Raw genomic sequence first — 13,963 nt, forward strand, 5'->3', positions numbered from 1 at the left:
GTGGAAAGGAGGCAGGGTGGTGGCTAGTTGAGGGCCGAGTGGAAGAAAGAGAATGCAGGTTTGGAACTGAGGACCAGGGGAACAAATAGGAGGCAGGAGGGCAGTTGACTGTGGACCCAGGAGGAAGGGGTCAAAAGGAAGCAAGGTGGCAGCTGATTGAGGGCCAAAGGGGGTGAAAGAGGAGGCAAGTTGAGAACTAAGGACCAGGGGAAATATAGAGGAGGCAGGATGGCAGCCGATTGTGGACCCAAGGGGAAGAGGATGGAAAGGAGGCAGGGTGGCAGCTGACTGAGGTCTAAAGGGGAAGAAAGAATAGGCAAGTTGGGAACTGAGCACCAGGGGAATTAAAAAGAAGGCATGATGGCTGCTGATTACGGACCCAGGGGAAGGGGGTTAAAAAGAAGCAGGATGGCAGCTGATTGTGAACCCAGGAGGAAGGGGTCAAAAGGAGGCAAGGTGGCAGCTGATTGAGGGCCAAAGGGGGTGAAAGAGGAGGCAAGTTGGGAACTGAGGACCAGGGGAAATAAAAAGGAGGCAGGATGGCAGCTGATTGTGGACACAAAGGGAAAGGGGTGGAAAGGAGGCAGGGTGGCAGCTGATTGAGGTCCAAAGGGTAAGAAAGAATAGGCAAGTGGGTAACTGAGGACCAGGGGAAATAAAGAGGAGGCAGGATGGCAGCTGACTGTGGACCCAGAGGGAAGGGCGTGCAGAGGAGGTAGAATGGCAGCTGATTGAGGGTCAGAAGGGAAGAAATAGGAGGGCAGTTGGGAACTGAGGACCAGGGGAAATAAAGAGAAGGCAGGATGGCAGCTGATTGTAGGCCCAGGGGGAAGGGGTGGAAAGGAGGCAGGATGGGAGCTGTTAAAGAGCCAAGGGGAAGAAAGAGGAGGCAGGTTGTTCACTGAGGACCAGGGGAAATAAAGAAGAGGAAGGTTGGCAGTTGACTGAAGACTGGAGTATGTGGAGGGGTGATAGGAATAAAGAGGAGGCAGAATGTTTGAGCACCAGGGGGAAGAAAGAGGAGGCAGGATGTCAGATGATTGAGGGCTTGGGTGCAGAACAAGAAGGCAGGTTGGCCTATAATTTAGGACCAGGGTAAAAAACAAGGGACAGGATGGCAGGTAAATGGGGACCGAAGGGAAGAAAGAGAAAGCAGGATGGTAGCTGATTAAGGACCAGGGGCAAGAATGAAGAGGCAGGTGTGCAGCTAAGAGAACTAGGAGAGTAAGGAGGAGGCAGCATAGCTGCTGATCGAGGATCAGATAGGAATAAAGAAGAGGCAGGATGGCAGCTGACTGAGGACCTGGGGGAAGAAAGAGAAAGCATGTTGGTGGCTGATTGAGAACTTGGGTGAAGCATGAAAAGGCAGGATGGCAGCTGACTTAGGATTGGGTAAAGAAAAGGGAGAGAGAATGCCAGCTGCTTGAGGACTAGGGTGAAGAAAGAGAAGTCAGGGTGGCAGCTGACAAAGGACCGGTGGGGAGAATGAGAAGGCAGGACGGTGCAGTTATGTTAACAAATGTATTTGTTACCTGTGAATTTCATATGTAAAATCACTGTCAGCTTTCCCTGTTGACTGCAGGGCAGCCAGGTAATGTCGGTGACCACTGTTTTCAGAAGCCCCCGTAAGTTACAACAGTGTAGTCACGGATACACCCCCCATTTCTCGCCCACACGCCCTGTAGTGTATGTCAATGAGTGGGCAGAGCGTGCTTTCTTCAACGCCTTCCCCTGACAAATGCCTGTAAAACTTCCACGAAGCCAGACAGCTTGGCAGGAACTGAAGACAATGAATGGCAGAGAATTAACACGGGAGGTGACATTTCCAGATTATATTCCAGCTGACTTTTTCATTCCAGGGTTGTTATTTGCTGCGTTTAAAGCTGAACTCCTGCAAAGGACCCCCCAATAACAGCTGAAACACCCTTGATTTTATTTTTTTTATAACAAGTCAACACAGAGCCAAACAATTGTCACATTTACTGCCGGTGAGGTCATCAACAGTCTCCAAATTGTCCTCTCCTGCCACAGAGGAGGAATCCGACTTTAGCATATGTGCTTTACAGGACTACATGTCCCATGATCCTTTGGGACTGTAGTTATGGTGATAGGCAGGCACTTGACCAGCATGATGACAGACTAGCAGTGGGCAGGGAATGACCAAGGGAGAAAGAGCTTAACCTCCTCACGTGACTTTATCATGGCAGTACCGAAGACTATTGGTGGGAAAGGGAATAACCATGGAGGATCCGGCAGAAGGGATCCACCTTCTACAAGTGGCATAATCATGGCGGCGCTGCTTACATAACAGACAGAATCCCGGACTAGTGGTGGCTGGGAGTGACCATGGCTCTGTACAAAGCATCCTCTGTCTACCTTTAAATACATCTAGGGCAGTGATGTTTTGGAACTACATTTCCCATGATGCTCCACTACACTGCAGAGTGCCAGAGCATCATGGGAAATGTAGTTCCCAAACATCTGGTGTGCCAAGGTTCGCCATCACTGATCTAGGGGGTAATATTTTCAATATGAAGCCAAGATGAAGAACACGGGAACGTAACCTCAAAATAGACCAAGGAAAGTTCAAAACTAACCAAACAAAGCATTCATTTATCAAAAGAGTAGTTAGTGATTGGAACAGACTTCTAACAGAGGTAGTGATTCAGTCAACAATAAGTTGATTCAGTCATGCTTGGGAGAAAAACAAAAAAGACTCAGTGGACCACTTGGTCTTCTTTTTTTTTTTTTTCTAAATAAATTTTATTGAAGAAAAGTTCAACATAGCAGGATTAGGGCCGGTTTCACACTGCGGGCGATGCGAGGCGACACGACTCGCCTCGCCGCAGTGTGACAAGTCGCCCCCGTTCTGTACAATGGAACCGTTCTGAGAGGAGCGACTCGAGTCGCTCCGACTCAGAAAAAAGGTTCCTGTACTACTTCTGGGCGACCTGGGGGCGACTTGCATTGACTTCTATACAGAAGTCATCTGCAAGTTGCCGCTGAGGTCGCGGCAGGTCGCGGCGAGGCAAGTCGGTGTCGCCTCGCCTCGCCTGCAGTGTGAACCGGCCCTTACAGAATCAACATGCAGTCGTTTTGGTATCATATAACAAGTGAACAATAAACAATGGTAGTTATGAGGGAATAACGAAAACCAAAGGAGTAAAAATAAGACATACAGTATCTGCTAAACATCTAGTCAATACCTAGGTTCTCATGTGCACACCGTATAGGATCCAGATGGTGGGCAGATGTCAGGTATGGTAAAATGCGTGAAATCGAATCAACCTTGTAATAGGTACTACTCGGTACCGTAGCTCATTGATCTATCTTGTTGTTCAGTTATTCAGGGGAGAATCTGAGAGATAGGACAACAGTACAGGTGTCTGCATGATGATTTGGTCTGTAAGGCCGCGTACACACGGGCGGACTGTATGGCCTACCTAGTCCGTCGAAACACATTTCAGCGGACAATCCGCTCGTGTGTGGGCTTCAGCTGACTTTTTCAGCGTGCAGTCTGGCGTACTAAGTATTTCGGATTTTTCGAAATTCTGTCCGTCATACTTTGGTTTCAGCGGTCAATCCGCTCGTGTGTGGGCTAGTTCGATGGACTAAGTATGGCGCATGCTCAGAAAGGATTTACACGGCGGAAGGTTGCATTGCTGTGTATTGGACTTCCTATTTCTAGTCCCGTCGTACGTGCTGTACACGTCATCGCGCAAACTTTCGACGGACTGTTTGTGCATCCGTGTGTGGTCAAGTCCGTTCATTCGAAAGTAGGACAGACTGTCCGTCGGATTGTCTGACGGACTAAGTAGGCCATACAGTCCACCTGTGTGTACGCGGCCTAAGAGTGTGCATTTGCCGCTTGGGTGATCCAAATTGGGCACCCGAGCTGCAACCGGCAACAAAACTAGGTTTGGTATGATGGGGAGAGACAGGGGAATGCAGGGACAGGGTGGAAGGTAGGGGGAGGTTTCGGGGGTGGGAGAGGGGGCTAGATAGGGTGGGCCAAAGGGGGTTGAGAGGACAGTGGTTGTCTCCTCGGTCTCTGCTAAATGGTGGATGGTTTAAGTGTTCCATTGCTCTATGGTGGTGGGGGTTAGGTAAGTCTTACACCTGGCGATAGGGAAGTCCCACCTTAGAGGGATAGCATTGACATGTGGGCTCCCAAACTCATCCCTTGGGACGAGGTGGGAGGCTGGAGTCACCCAACAAGCGCACCCTGAGAGGGAGGGTGTAGGGTATTGTACTCAGTTGATTTTTATCCTACTAGAATAGAAAGTGTGTATGGGTTAGATCATCAATGTTCGATATCTATCAGTTGTTCTAAAGTGCATCCAGCAGGCCCATGTTTTAGAAAATTTGGCTGGGGAATCTCGGGCAATGAAAATAAGTTCTTCCATGTCAGCTATTTTGTTAACTTGTTTAAACCATGCTGGAATGCTTGGTACTTGAGGCGAGCCCCAGTGTCTAGGGATACATAATTTGGCAGCATTGAGCAAAGGTAGGATCAGGGTTTTGCGATACTGGTGAGCTGATATATCTGAGTGATGGAAAAGACATTGTGTTGGGGTGTGGTCTAAAGTGTATGTAGATATCGATTCTGTGAGCTCCCGTACTTGGGACCAGAAGGGTTGGATTGCCGGGCATGACCACATAATGTGTAGCAACGTGCCCAGGCTGTCATTGCACCTCCAACATTTGTTTGGGTAGGAGGAGTTGTATTTGTTTAGAATTGCTGGGGTTTGTACCAACGTGTGATCGTTTTGTAGTTATTTTCCTGAATGGAGACATTTAGGGATCCTTTGTGAGCAATCGTGAATATACGTTCCCATTGGTCATCTGATAGGTCTATTTGTGTTCTCGCTCCCATGACTTGGGTGCTTTCCCTTCCTTAGGAGAGATATCTTCAAATAGCATGGTGTGTATTTTGGAGATCAAATGTTGTTGGGGCTGGATTGGGAGCATAGACGTTCAAATGGGGTTAATGGTCGTGTGATGGAGGAGTCGCGGTTGATCCCACTTGGTCTTCTTACTTCCATCACTTCTTGTCTCTATCTAAATTATATCTTCACGGCTGCAATGCATACATGACCAACATGACGACAGACTGGTGGTGAGATTATAAGACCAGTGTTTTTTTTCTCAGAGAATAGGTGCAGGTACTCCCCCTTTCCGAATCATCCCTTGTCTCCGCTCCTACCCACCTCTGAGCACCGTTCCTTGGTTCCACCTCCCACCAACAATGGACCCAGCCCAGCCGCAACAGATCTTCTACCAGCCCAGCTTCAATAGATCCTCCAGCATCCTTTGCCATTGCAAAGTATCAATGCTGGAGGCACCAGAACTGCATTTTAGAGCAGCTCTGTACCTTGTGATCGCTGTGATGATCAACCACAGTGACCACAAATGTTAACGCTCCAATGTTACATTCCTGTTCACAAGGAATTTTGTGGATGAAGGGATCAGCAGTAGCAACAGCGTCAGGACCAAGATCTAAACCTGCGACCTCTGCTGTGTCTGGGGATGTCGCTTCCTTCTGAGCCACCGGAGATGCTGACCAGGTCCCTGTTGGATGTAATGGACAATCTTGTCTTGTGCCTTGTTACTGGTGATGAACCTTGAACCCTTTGCTCTTCCCATGGAAGCTATGCCTTTACACTTCCTGTTTGCCAGATAGAACAAAAATCCCTGGGTACATCCAAGGTTAATACATCCTCCTCAGCCACAAAATATCCCCCCCCCCCCCAGCAGCCAGCAACAATTGACCCACCAGCACACCCCAGCCCCCTTTGTCATTGCATAGATTCAATGCTAGAGGTGCAGGAACTGCATGCCCCCACATTTCCACTAAAAAAGCCATCAGTAAGAACAAGGTGAGGTCTAGAGATCCTCCTCAGCCATTAGATCCCCTACCGGCCAGCATCAATAGACCCTCTAACACACCCAAGCACCACTTTCCGTGGCACAGATCCAATGCCGGAGGTGCCGGAACTGCATTCCCCTGCATTCATGCTAAAAAAAAAAAGCCCTGGTTAAGACCAAGGTCAATAGATCCTCTCCAACCACAAAAGATCCCCCAGCAGTCAGCATCAATAGACCCACCAGCACACCCCAGCACCCTTTGTCATTGCATAGATTCAATGCCGGAGGTATGCGTTCCCCTGCATTCCCACTGAAAAAGACCCCTGGGCAGGGGCGTTGCTAGGTCTGCAAAAGATCTGGGGCTAGAGCCCATCGCAGTGATCACCAACTTTTTTGCTGGTCCATGCTAGGGGTGGAACGCCGGTAGTAAACCATATTTTGTGGGCAATGGCTGGTGTTGGCACTTCAATCATCATGATGGCACCATGGTTGATATGGTGTCAGGGTGATTGAAGCGCATTGTTTCTATTGTTGCATGCTAATATATAATGAAGTGGTTCAACTCACCATAATGCAGAATCAGTGGGAGCCCTGGGCGTGTCACTTGCCATATCACCTGCCACCAGATGCAGCGTGTCACTTGCCACCGTCGCCTGCCACCAGATGCAACGCATTACATGCCACCGTCCCCTGCCCCCAGATGTGGATTGTCGCCTGCCACTTTCACCTGGCAGCAGATATGGATTGTCACTTGCCACGTCTCCTGCCACAATTTTGCAGATTGTCACTTGCCACCGTCACCTGCCACCATTTTGCAGATTGTCACTTGCCACCGTCACCTGCCACCATTTTGCAGATTGTCGCTTACCACGTCTCCTGCCACCATTTTGCAGATTGTCTCTTGCCACGTCACCGGCCACCAAATGTGGGCTGTCACTTGCCAACTAATGTGGATTGTCACTTGCCATGCCAGCCAGTGCCACCAAATGTGCATTGACGCTGCATTGGTAGCAGGCTGGCAGCACTGGTCCATTTAGTGAGGGCAGGAGAGCGGTGATGCGGGGCAAGCAGTGAGAGATGATGTCATCTCGCTGCTCCCCACCGCCCCTCCGACATTGAAGCAAGGGGGTCTGGCTGCAAAGTGGAGCTCCACCGATGACAGGAAGAACGTGACCTCCACTCCACCACACTGTGAGGGGGGGCGGAGAGAGATGTCATCTCTGCTTGTCCACCCGCTCAATTCTCTCCTCCGCGGCTGTGACCCGCTGGTTAGGCAGGGACCCTGCGGCAAGAGACACGGGGCTATGAGCCCCAGATTCGGGGCTGTAGCCCCAATAGCCACCCCCTAGCAACGCCCCTGCCCCTGGGTAAGACCAAGGTTGATTTTCAGAAGGAATCGGCCCTCACCATGTGACATTATAATAGCAGCACTGCGGATTGTGGTCTTGTACAGGACCGGTTGCCCTATATAAGGGCAGGAGTAGTGGCGGCTGGTCATTGTTTTAACAAATTTGATGCTGGGTTGCTGGACAGCAGGATGGTAGAAGGCAGAACATTTTTCATCCACATTTTTCTTGCTAACATAATGTTACAGTTTCTGTACATAGATTTGTAATTTGTAAAATTTTTATTTCCTTTAACAGCTACAGCAAATGAGGGAAAAATATGGGCAAGTGGAGGAGGAAGACTGCTTCCCACCCCACCCTAAGCGGGGTTCATTCTACGCCAATCACTGCATGGAGGATGTAGACACGCACAAGATTGGTCACACGGACTGGTGTAGCTGCGGACACTGCATTACCATGCCTACCGGGATAGAGTCGGTGTGTTGTACTGAAATCGCCAATTTACAGCCCCACCTAGAAGGAATACAATGCATCACGCAGCACCGATACTTCCCGTACATGTGTGAGAACAGCGATATTGTGCATATCCATATGAACATGCTGGCGGCACCGGGGTCGGCCCCTCCGGAGGACAAGAACAGGTATGGTCCTCATGACCGGGGGGGGGGGGGGGGGGGGGTTGGAATGTATAAAACCTTTTTTGCTTATTTAATCCCAAATTCAGTCCAAATGTTTTTTTAACAAATTTCAACAAATTCATGAATTAGGAAATATCCGAATGAGCGAAAACCATTTGAGGAATTTTTACGAATATTTGTAAATTCGAAAATTAGTAAATTTGTAAATTTCAAAATTTTTAAAAATTCATAAATTCGAAAAATTCTGAAATTCAGAAATCCGTAAATTCCAAAATTTGTAAATTCGGAAAATCGAAAAATTCAAAAATACGAAAATAAGAACAAAAATTCAAAAGACCGTAAATACAAAAAAAAGAACGAAAGTACGAAAATAAGAAAATAATAATCCAAATAATAACTAACTAATAATAACTAACTATTAAATTATAATTTTTGGAATTTCCTTTCAAATTTGGCTGTTAGTCAACTGAACGAATACGAATTTTTGTTTGAGATTAGGAATTATACAAAATAACGGATGCTATCTAAACGTCACAAATGAATAATAATAAATAATAATGTTTTATTATTATTTATTATTAATTCATTCCATTTGTTTAGATGCGGCGTTCGTTATTTCGGATAATTCGTAACTTCAGGTAAATTCGTATCCATTACGTTGACTAACGTAATTTCAAATTTAAAAGGAAATTTCAAAACCTATAATTTAATAGTTAGTTATTATTAGTTAGTTAGTTATTATTTCAAATTTTCTGATTTTCGTTCTTTCAAATTTTCTTATTTTCTTTCTTATTTTCCTACTTTTGAATTTTCTGATTTTCGAATTTCCGAGCTTTAGAATTTTTGGATTTTCGAATTTACGAATTTCTGGATTTTCACATTTTCAAATTTAAAAATTCAGAAATTTTCGAGTTCACAAATTTTCGAATTTCCGGAATTTTGAATTTACGAATTTCGATCATAAAGAAAGACCCGAAAAAACAAAAAAAATTACGGCAGTGCACATGTCTACTTATTTGTGTAAATTCTTTGGAAGACCTGTCCAATTTTTATTATTGGCTCGGGAACCTGCAAAAGAGGCACGAGATCTCCTATTGTTAAGCTGGCCATACATTATTTATTTAGATTTATCTTCAGTGGGTGCAAGGGCCTGCCTGACTGCATACAAATTAAAATTGTTTGGGTTTGACCTCATCTTATACAATTTTGGGACATCGAAAGAAAATTTGTACAACATTTTTTTATAATGTATGGCCAACCTTAATATCCAGGGCTCTTTACCCCCTCTGTACCATCAGGGAGCGGTGACGTTTAATTTCTGCGATTTTATAAAAATTATTTTATCAATTTTTTATAAATGGCTTTGCAGAAAATACCAGTGTGTGTGTGTGTGAATTGTGATCTGAGCTGTCATTAGATGGCTCAGATCAGAAACAATGTACAGAGTCAATCAGATCCACTCTGCACACATTGTGATTGCTGTGATGACCAATCACATAGTTGACACTCCTTTTGTTTAGCATTGGCCCTCCCCTTCCTGTCACAAGTCAAGATTTTATGCATGAAGGGATGAGCAGCAACAGTATCAGGGTCTGAACCTGCGACCTCTGCTGTGTCTGGCGATGTCACCGCTTGCTGAGCCATCTGAGATGCTGGGCAGCTCTGGGTCTGATCCATTGGACAATCCTGTTTTGTGCCTTGTTTCTGGTGAACCTTGAACCCTTTGCTCCTCTCATGAACTTCCTACGTAATCCGTGTCTTTGCACTTCCTGTTTGCCAGATTATTCTCTATGCTGTCTTCAGCCAATATCTTGCTCTTGTTACTCCTGCTGCCACTTGTATCTTCACTACCACTGACCTTTGGCTTGTCCCTCCACTATGCTTCTGCTTGATCCCAACTTGCACCCACTTGTTACAGACCTTTGGCTTGTTTACTGACTACACTTCTGTATGCTCCCAACCTGCACCCACTTGCTACCGACTCTTGGCTTGTTTACTGACTACGCTTTTGTATGATCCCAACCTGCACCTACTTATTACCGACCTTTGGCTTGTTTACTGACTACGCTTCTGTATGATCCCAACCTGCCATATCTGCTACTGGCACTGGGCTTGCTCACCTCCTTGTGGGGCGATCCTGAGGACTTCTGCTTGATCCCAACCTGCACCCACTTGTTAATGACCTTTGGTTTGTTTACTGACTATGCTTCTGTATGATCCCAATCTGCACCCACTTGTTACCGACCTTTGGCTTGTTTGCTGACTACGCTTCTGTATGATCCCAATCTGCACCCACTTGTTACCGACCTTTGGCTTGTTTGCTGACTACGCTTCTGTATGATCCCAACCTGCACCCACTTGTTACCGACCTTTGGCTTGTTTACTGACTATGTTTTGTATGATCCCAACCTGCACCCACTTGTTACTGACCTTTGGCTTGTTTACTGACTATGCTTCCGTTTGATGCCAACCTGCACCCACTTTTTACCGACTTTTGGCTTGTTTACTGACTATGCTTCCGCTTGATCCCAACCTGCACACACTTGTTACCGACCTTTGGTTTGTTTACTGACTACACTTCTGTATGATCCCAACCTGCACCCAGTTGTTATCGACCTTCGGCTAGTTTACTGACTACGCTTTTGTATGATTCCAACCTGCACCCACTTGTTACCGACCTTTGGCTTGTTTACTGACTATGTTTTGTATGATCCCAACCTGCACCCACTTGTTACCGACCTTTGGCTTATTTACTGACTATGCTTCCTCTTGATTCCAACCTGCACCCACTTGTTACCGACATTTGGCTTGTTTGCTGACTACGCATTTGTATGATCCAAACCTGCACTCACTTGTTACTGATCCTTGGCTTGTTTACTGACTACGCTTCTGTATGATCCCAACCTGCCATATCTGCTACTGGGCCCCGGCTTGCTCACCTCCTTGTGGGGCAATCCTGAGGACTGGGACCTGGTACTAAAATGCAAGAAAACCCACCCTCACTGTACAGACCTAGCCGGGACCAAGGCTTTTGGAGGGGACTGAATGCGAGCCTCATGCCCACTGATTATGGGCCCTGGCATTAGGGGGAACGGTGCTCTTTGTGAGCTGTATGCCTGGGGACCCTTGAGGTGGTGTTACTTGGATTCAGGTCCGTGCCCCCCCCCCCCAAGACATACAGACTCTGGATATGTATATGCCATATTAGCAATAGTGACTGAATCACACTGCTGCCACCAATGTGATGGAACCTATCCCCCACATTCCGCTTGAGTGTTTCTGTCAGTATACCGCTTCCTAAGTCCTGGAACACGAGTCCAATGGATCTGGCTATAGGAACCCCCAAGAACCAGGCAAAACCAGTCTTGGAGTACATCAGGAATACTCTACAAGCCAGACTAGACTCATTTACACAACAGACAGGTGGCTGGAATTCATGACATTAGCATCTAACAGTTGACAGTGTGATTCAGTCACTATTGCTAATATGGCATATCCATAGTCAGAGTCTGTAACACCACCTCAAGGGTCCCCAGGCATACAGCTCACAAAGAGCACCGTTCCCCCAAATGCCAGGGCCCATAATCGGTGGGAAAGGGGCTCACATTCAGTCCCCTCCAAAAGCCTTGGTCCCGGCTAGGTCTGTCAAACTCACCATCAGGAGCTCTGGTGAATATCGGTTAGTGCTTATACCCCGCACCTCGGGTCAGCCCACATCATCTGTCAGGGTGACCTGCTTCTGTACTTATCCAGCTGGTCAGTTATAGCGTCTGGTCTCCAAGCCTGATTCCTGACCGTGACAAAAATAATCTGGCAAACAGGAAGTGCAGAGACATCATGGCTTAAATAGGAAGTTCATGCGAGAAGCAAAGGGTTCAAGGTCCAGCAGAAACAAGGAACAAGGCCTTGATTGTTCAATGGATCCAATAGGGAGTTATCCAGCATTTCAGGCGGCTCAGCAAGATGAGACATAGCCGGACACAGCAGAGGTCACAGGTTCCGACCTGGATCCTGACAAACAGACTGGTGTGGGGTTGTAACTTATTTGGGGAAATGTTACACCTATCTGGGGCATACATATGGGGGAACACATGGGTTAAACCCTCCAGAATGTCTGCAGTGCAGCTGCTAGGCCAGGTGTCGGTAATCACCAGTACACGTACCAGGCAGGCAATGCATTGCTACTGGCTATAATTACCATCTCACTAGGCTGTCCCAACCACCTCCCTGGCCTCCCCTATAGTACCCGCTCCTCCTTGCTGGTAAGTGACATGAGCCGGCATCCTCAATTCTTCAGAGACTTCTGCTGACAGAGTCCGGCTCCGCACACCGGAGGAGATGAGTGAAGGGTGTGTGGGAAGGTAGGTGATAGAAGGGCTCCTGTGTAGGGTTGCCATCTTTTCTTCAAGTCAAACCCACTTTAGTGGCTTGGGACATCTTTGTGTGCCCCAAGGAAAGTAGTAATGCGGTGCAAATAGCATGCTGCAGTGAAAGGTGGGTGTGGCCAAATTGCTGACACCATTGCCCTGCCCCCTCCCCCCCCCCCCAGTGATGCTGAACCTGCCCCCAGACAGCCACCCACAGCTCCCGTACGGCAACAGATTTGTGTGTAACTATCTCGGTTACTTGGGGATCCACAGCCTGGTCTTAACAATGTGTCCGGGTTTCAGTCTACCTGAAAGCCGGACAGTAAGGACACGGATATTAACCGGGTTTTTATTTTTCGCGCTTTAAAGAAAAAAAGAGAGACAATTTAGAAAAAATAAAAAAATTATTTTTTACTTTTTTGCTATAATAAATATCCAAAAAAAAAATAATAATAATAAAAAAAATTTTCATCCGTTTAGGCCAATATGTATTCTTCTACATATTTTTGGTAAAAAAAAAAAAAAGGTGGTTACTGCAGCAACAGTCAGAAGTCCATTGTCCACATGTTCTAAACCTTCTGCTGACCAGCTCATTGGGGTCCAAAATCTTGCATTGGAGTGCTCTGGTTAATGTTCTGGTGCATGCAAAAAGTAAAGCGTTACAAGCCTGGAAAGTCTGTCCCTCTGTTAGGCTGCAGTGTATGGCTGGCCAGAGGTCACTCACCAGTCCTGTACAAGCGAAGGTTTTCTGCCCCAGAGCCAGGCATAGAGGGCTTCCCCCTTTCTCTCTGGTGGTGTCTTCAGCTTGTGGCTCTTTACTGCACAGCAGGCTCCCTATAGGCCAGGTCACAAACCAAGGCTTGAGGAAAGCATCCGCTCCCCTTCTGCTGCTTTCAGATAAAAATGTCCTGCTTACCGCACCCAGGAGGGTCACAGACTGTATCTGCTCTAGTCACTTAAAACGGAGGTCCACCCTAAAATGGACCTTCCGCTCATCGGAATCCTCCCCCCCTCCGGCGCCACAATTGGCACCTTTCAGGGGGGTGCGGTTACCTGGATAATCCAGGTAACTGCACCCACTTCCGGGATAGCTCTCTGCGGAAAGGGGCGTAGATTACGCCCCTTTCCGCAAGTGCCCCGCTGCCTGCTGGGAAACACACAGATCCCAGAGGCAGCGGGGACCGTCCTTATTGCGCAGCGCAACTCGCGCATGCGCAGTAGGGAACCGGGAAATGAAGCCGAAAGGCTCCATTTCCTGATTCCCATACCCAAGATGGCGGCGGCAGCACCCGAGTGACGATCTACAGATCGGCTTCGGGTGCCGACATCGCGGGCGCGCTGGACAGGTAAGTGTCACTATTTTAAAAGTCAGCAGCTGCAGTATTTGTAGCTGCTGGCTTTTAAAAAAAAAAAAAAAAACTTGCAGTCCCGGCGGACTCCCGCTTTAAAGACCGGGCTTCTTTTTCAGACTCGGCATTTAAGTTAAAAACACTTTTCTTGCTATAAATTACTTAGAACCCCCAAACATTATATATATTTTTTTCTAACACCCTAGAGAATAAAATGGCGGTCGTTGCAATACTTTCTGTCACACTGTATTTGCGCAGCGGTCTTACAAGCACACTTTTTTTTGAAAAAAATTCACTTTTTTGAATAAAAAAATAAGACAACGTGAAGTTACCCCATTTTTTTTTGCTATTGTGAAAGATAATGTTACACCGAGTAAATTGATACCCAACATGTC

The 13,963-nt window shown here is 47.1% G+C and overlaps 1 protein-coding gene across 1 annotated transcript in view; it reads left to right on the forward strand.

The window, feature by feature from the left end:
• Positions 1-13,963, forward strand: part of LOC143997899 (zona pellucida sperm-binding protein 2-like) — a 51,607-nt gene that overhangs the window by 29,059 nt on the left and 8,585 nt on the right. Inside the window, exon 16 of the mRNA XM_077493721.1 lies at positions 7,512-7,855. Coding sequence (XP_077349847.1) covers positions 7,512-7,855 — 344 coding nt within the window. The remainder of the gene's footprint in view (positions 1-7,511; positions 7,856-13,963) is intronic.

This window comes from Lithobates pipiens, unplaced genomic scaffold (assembly GCF_037356315.1).
Source record: "Lithobates pipiens isolate NorthernLeopardFrog02 unplaced genomic scaffold, aLitPip1_a1.2 Scaffold_19, whole genome shotgun sequence".
NCBI classification, from domain to species: domain Eukaryota; kingdom Metazoa; phylum Chordata; class Amphibia; order Anura; family Ranidae; genus Lithobates; species Lithobates pipiens.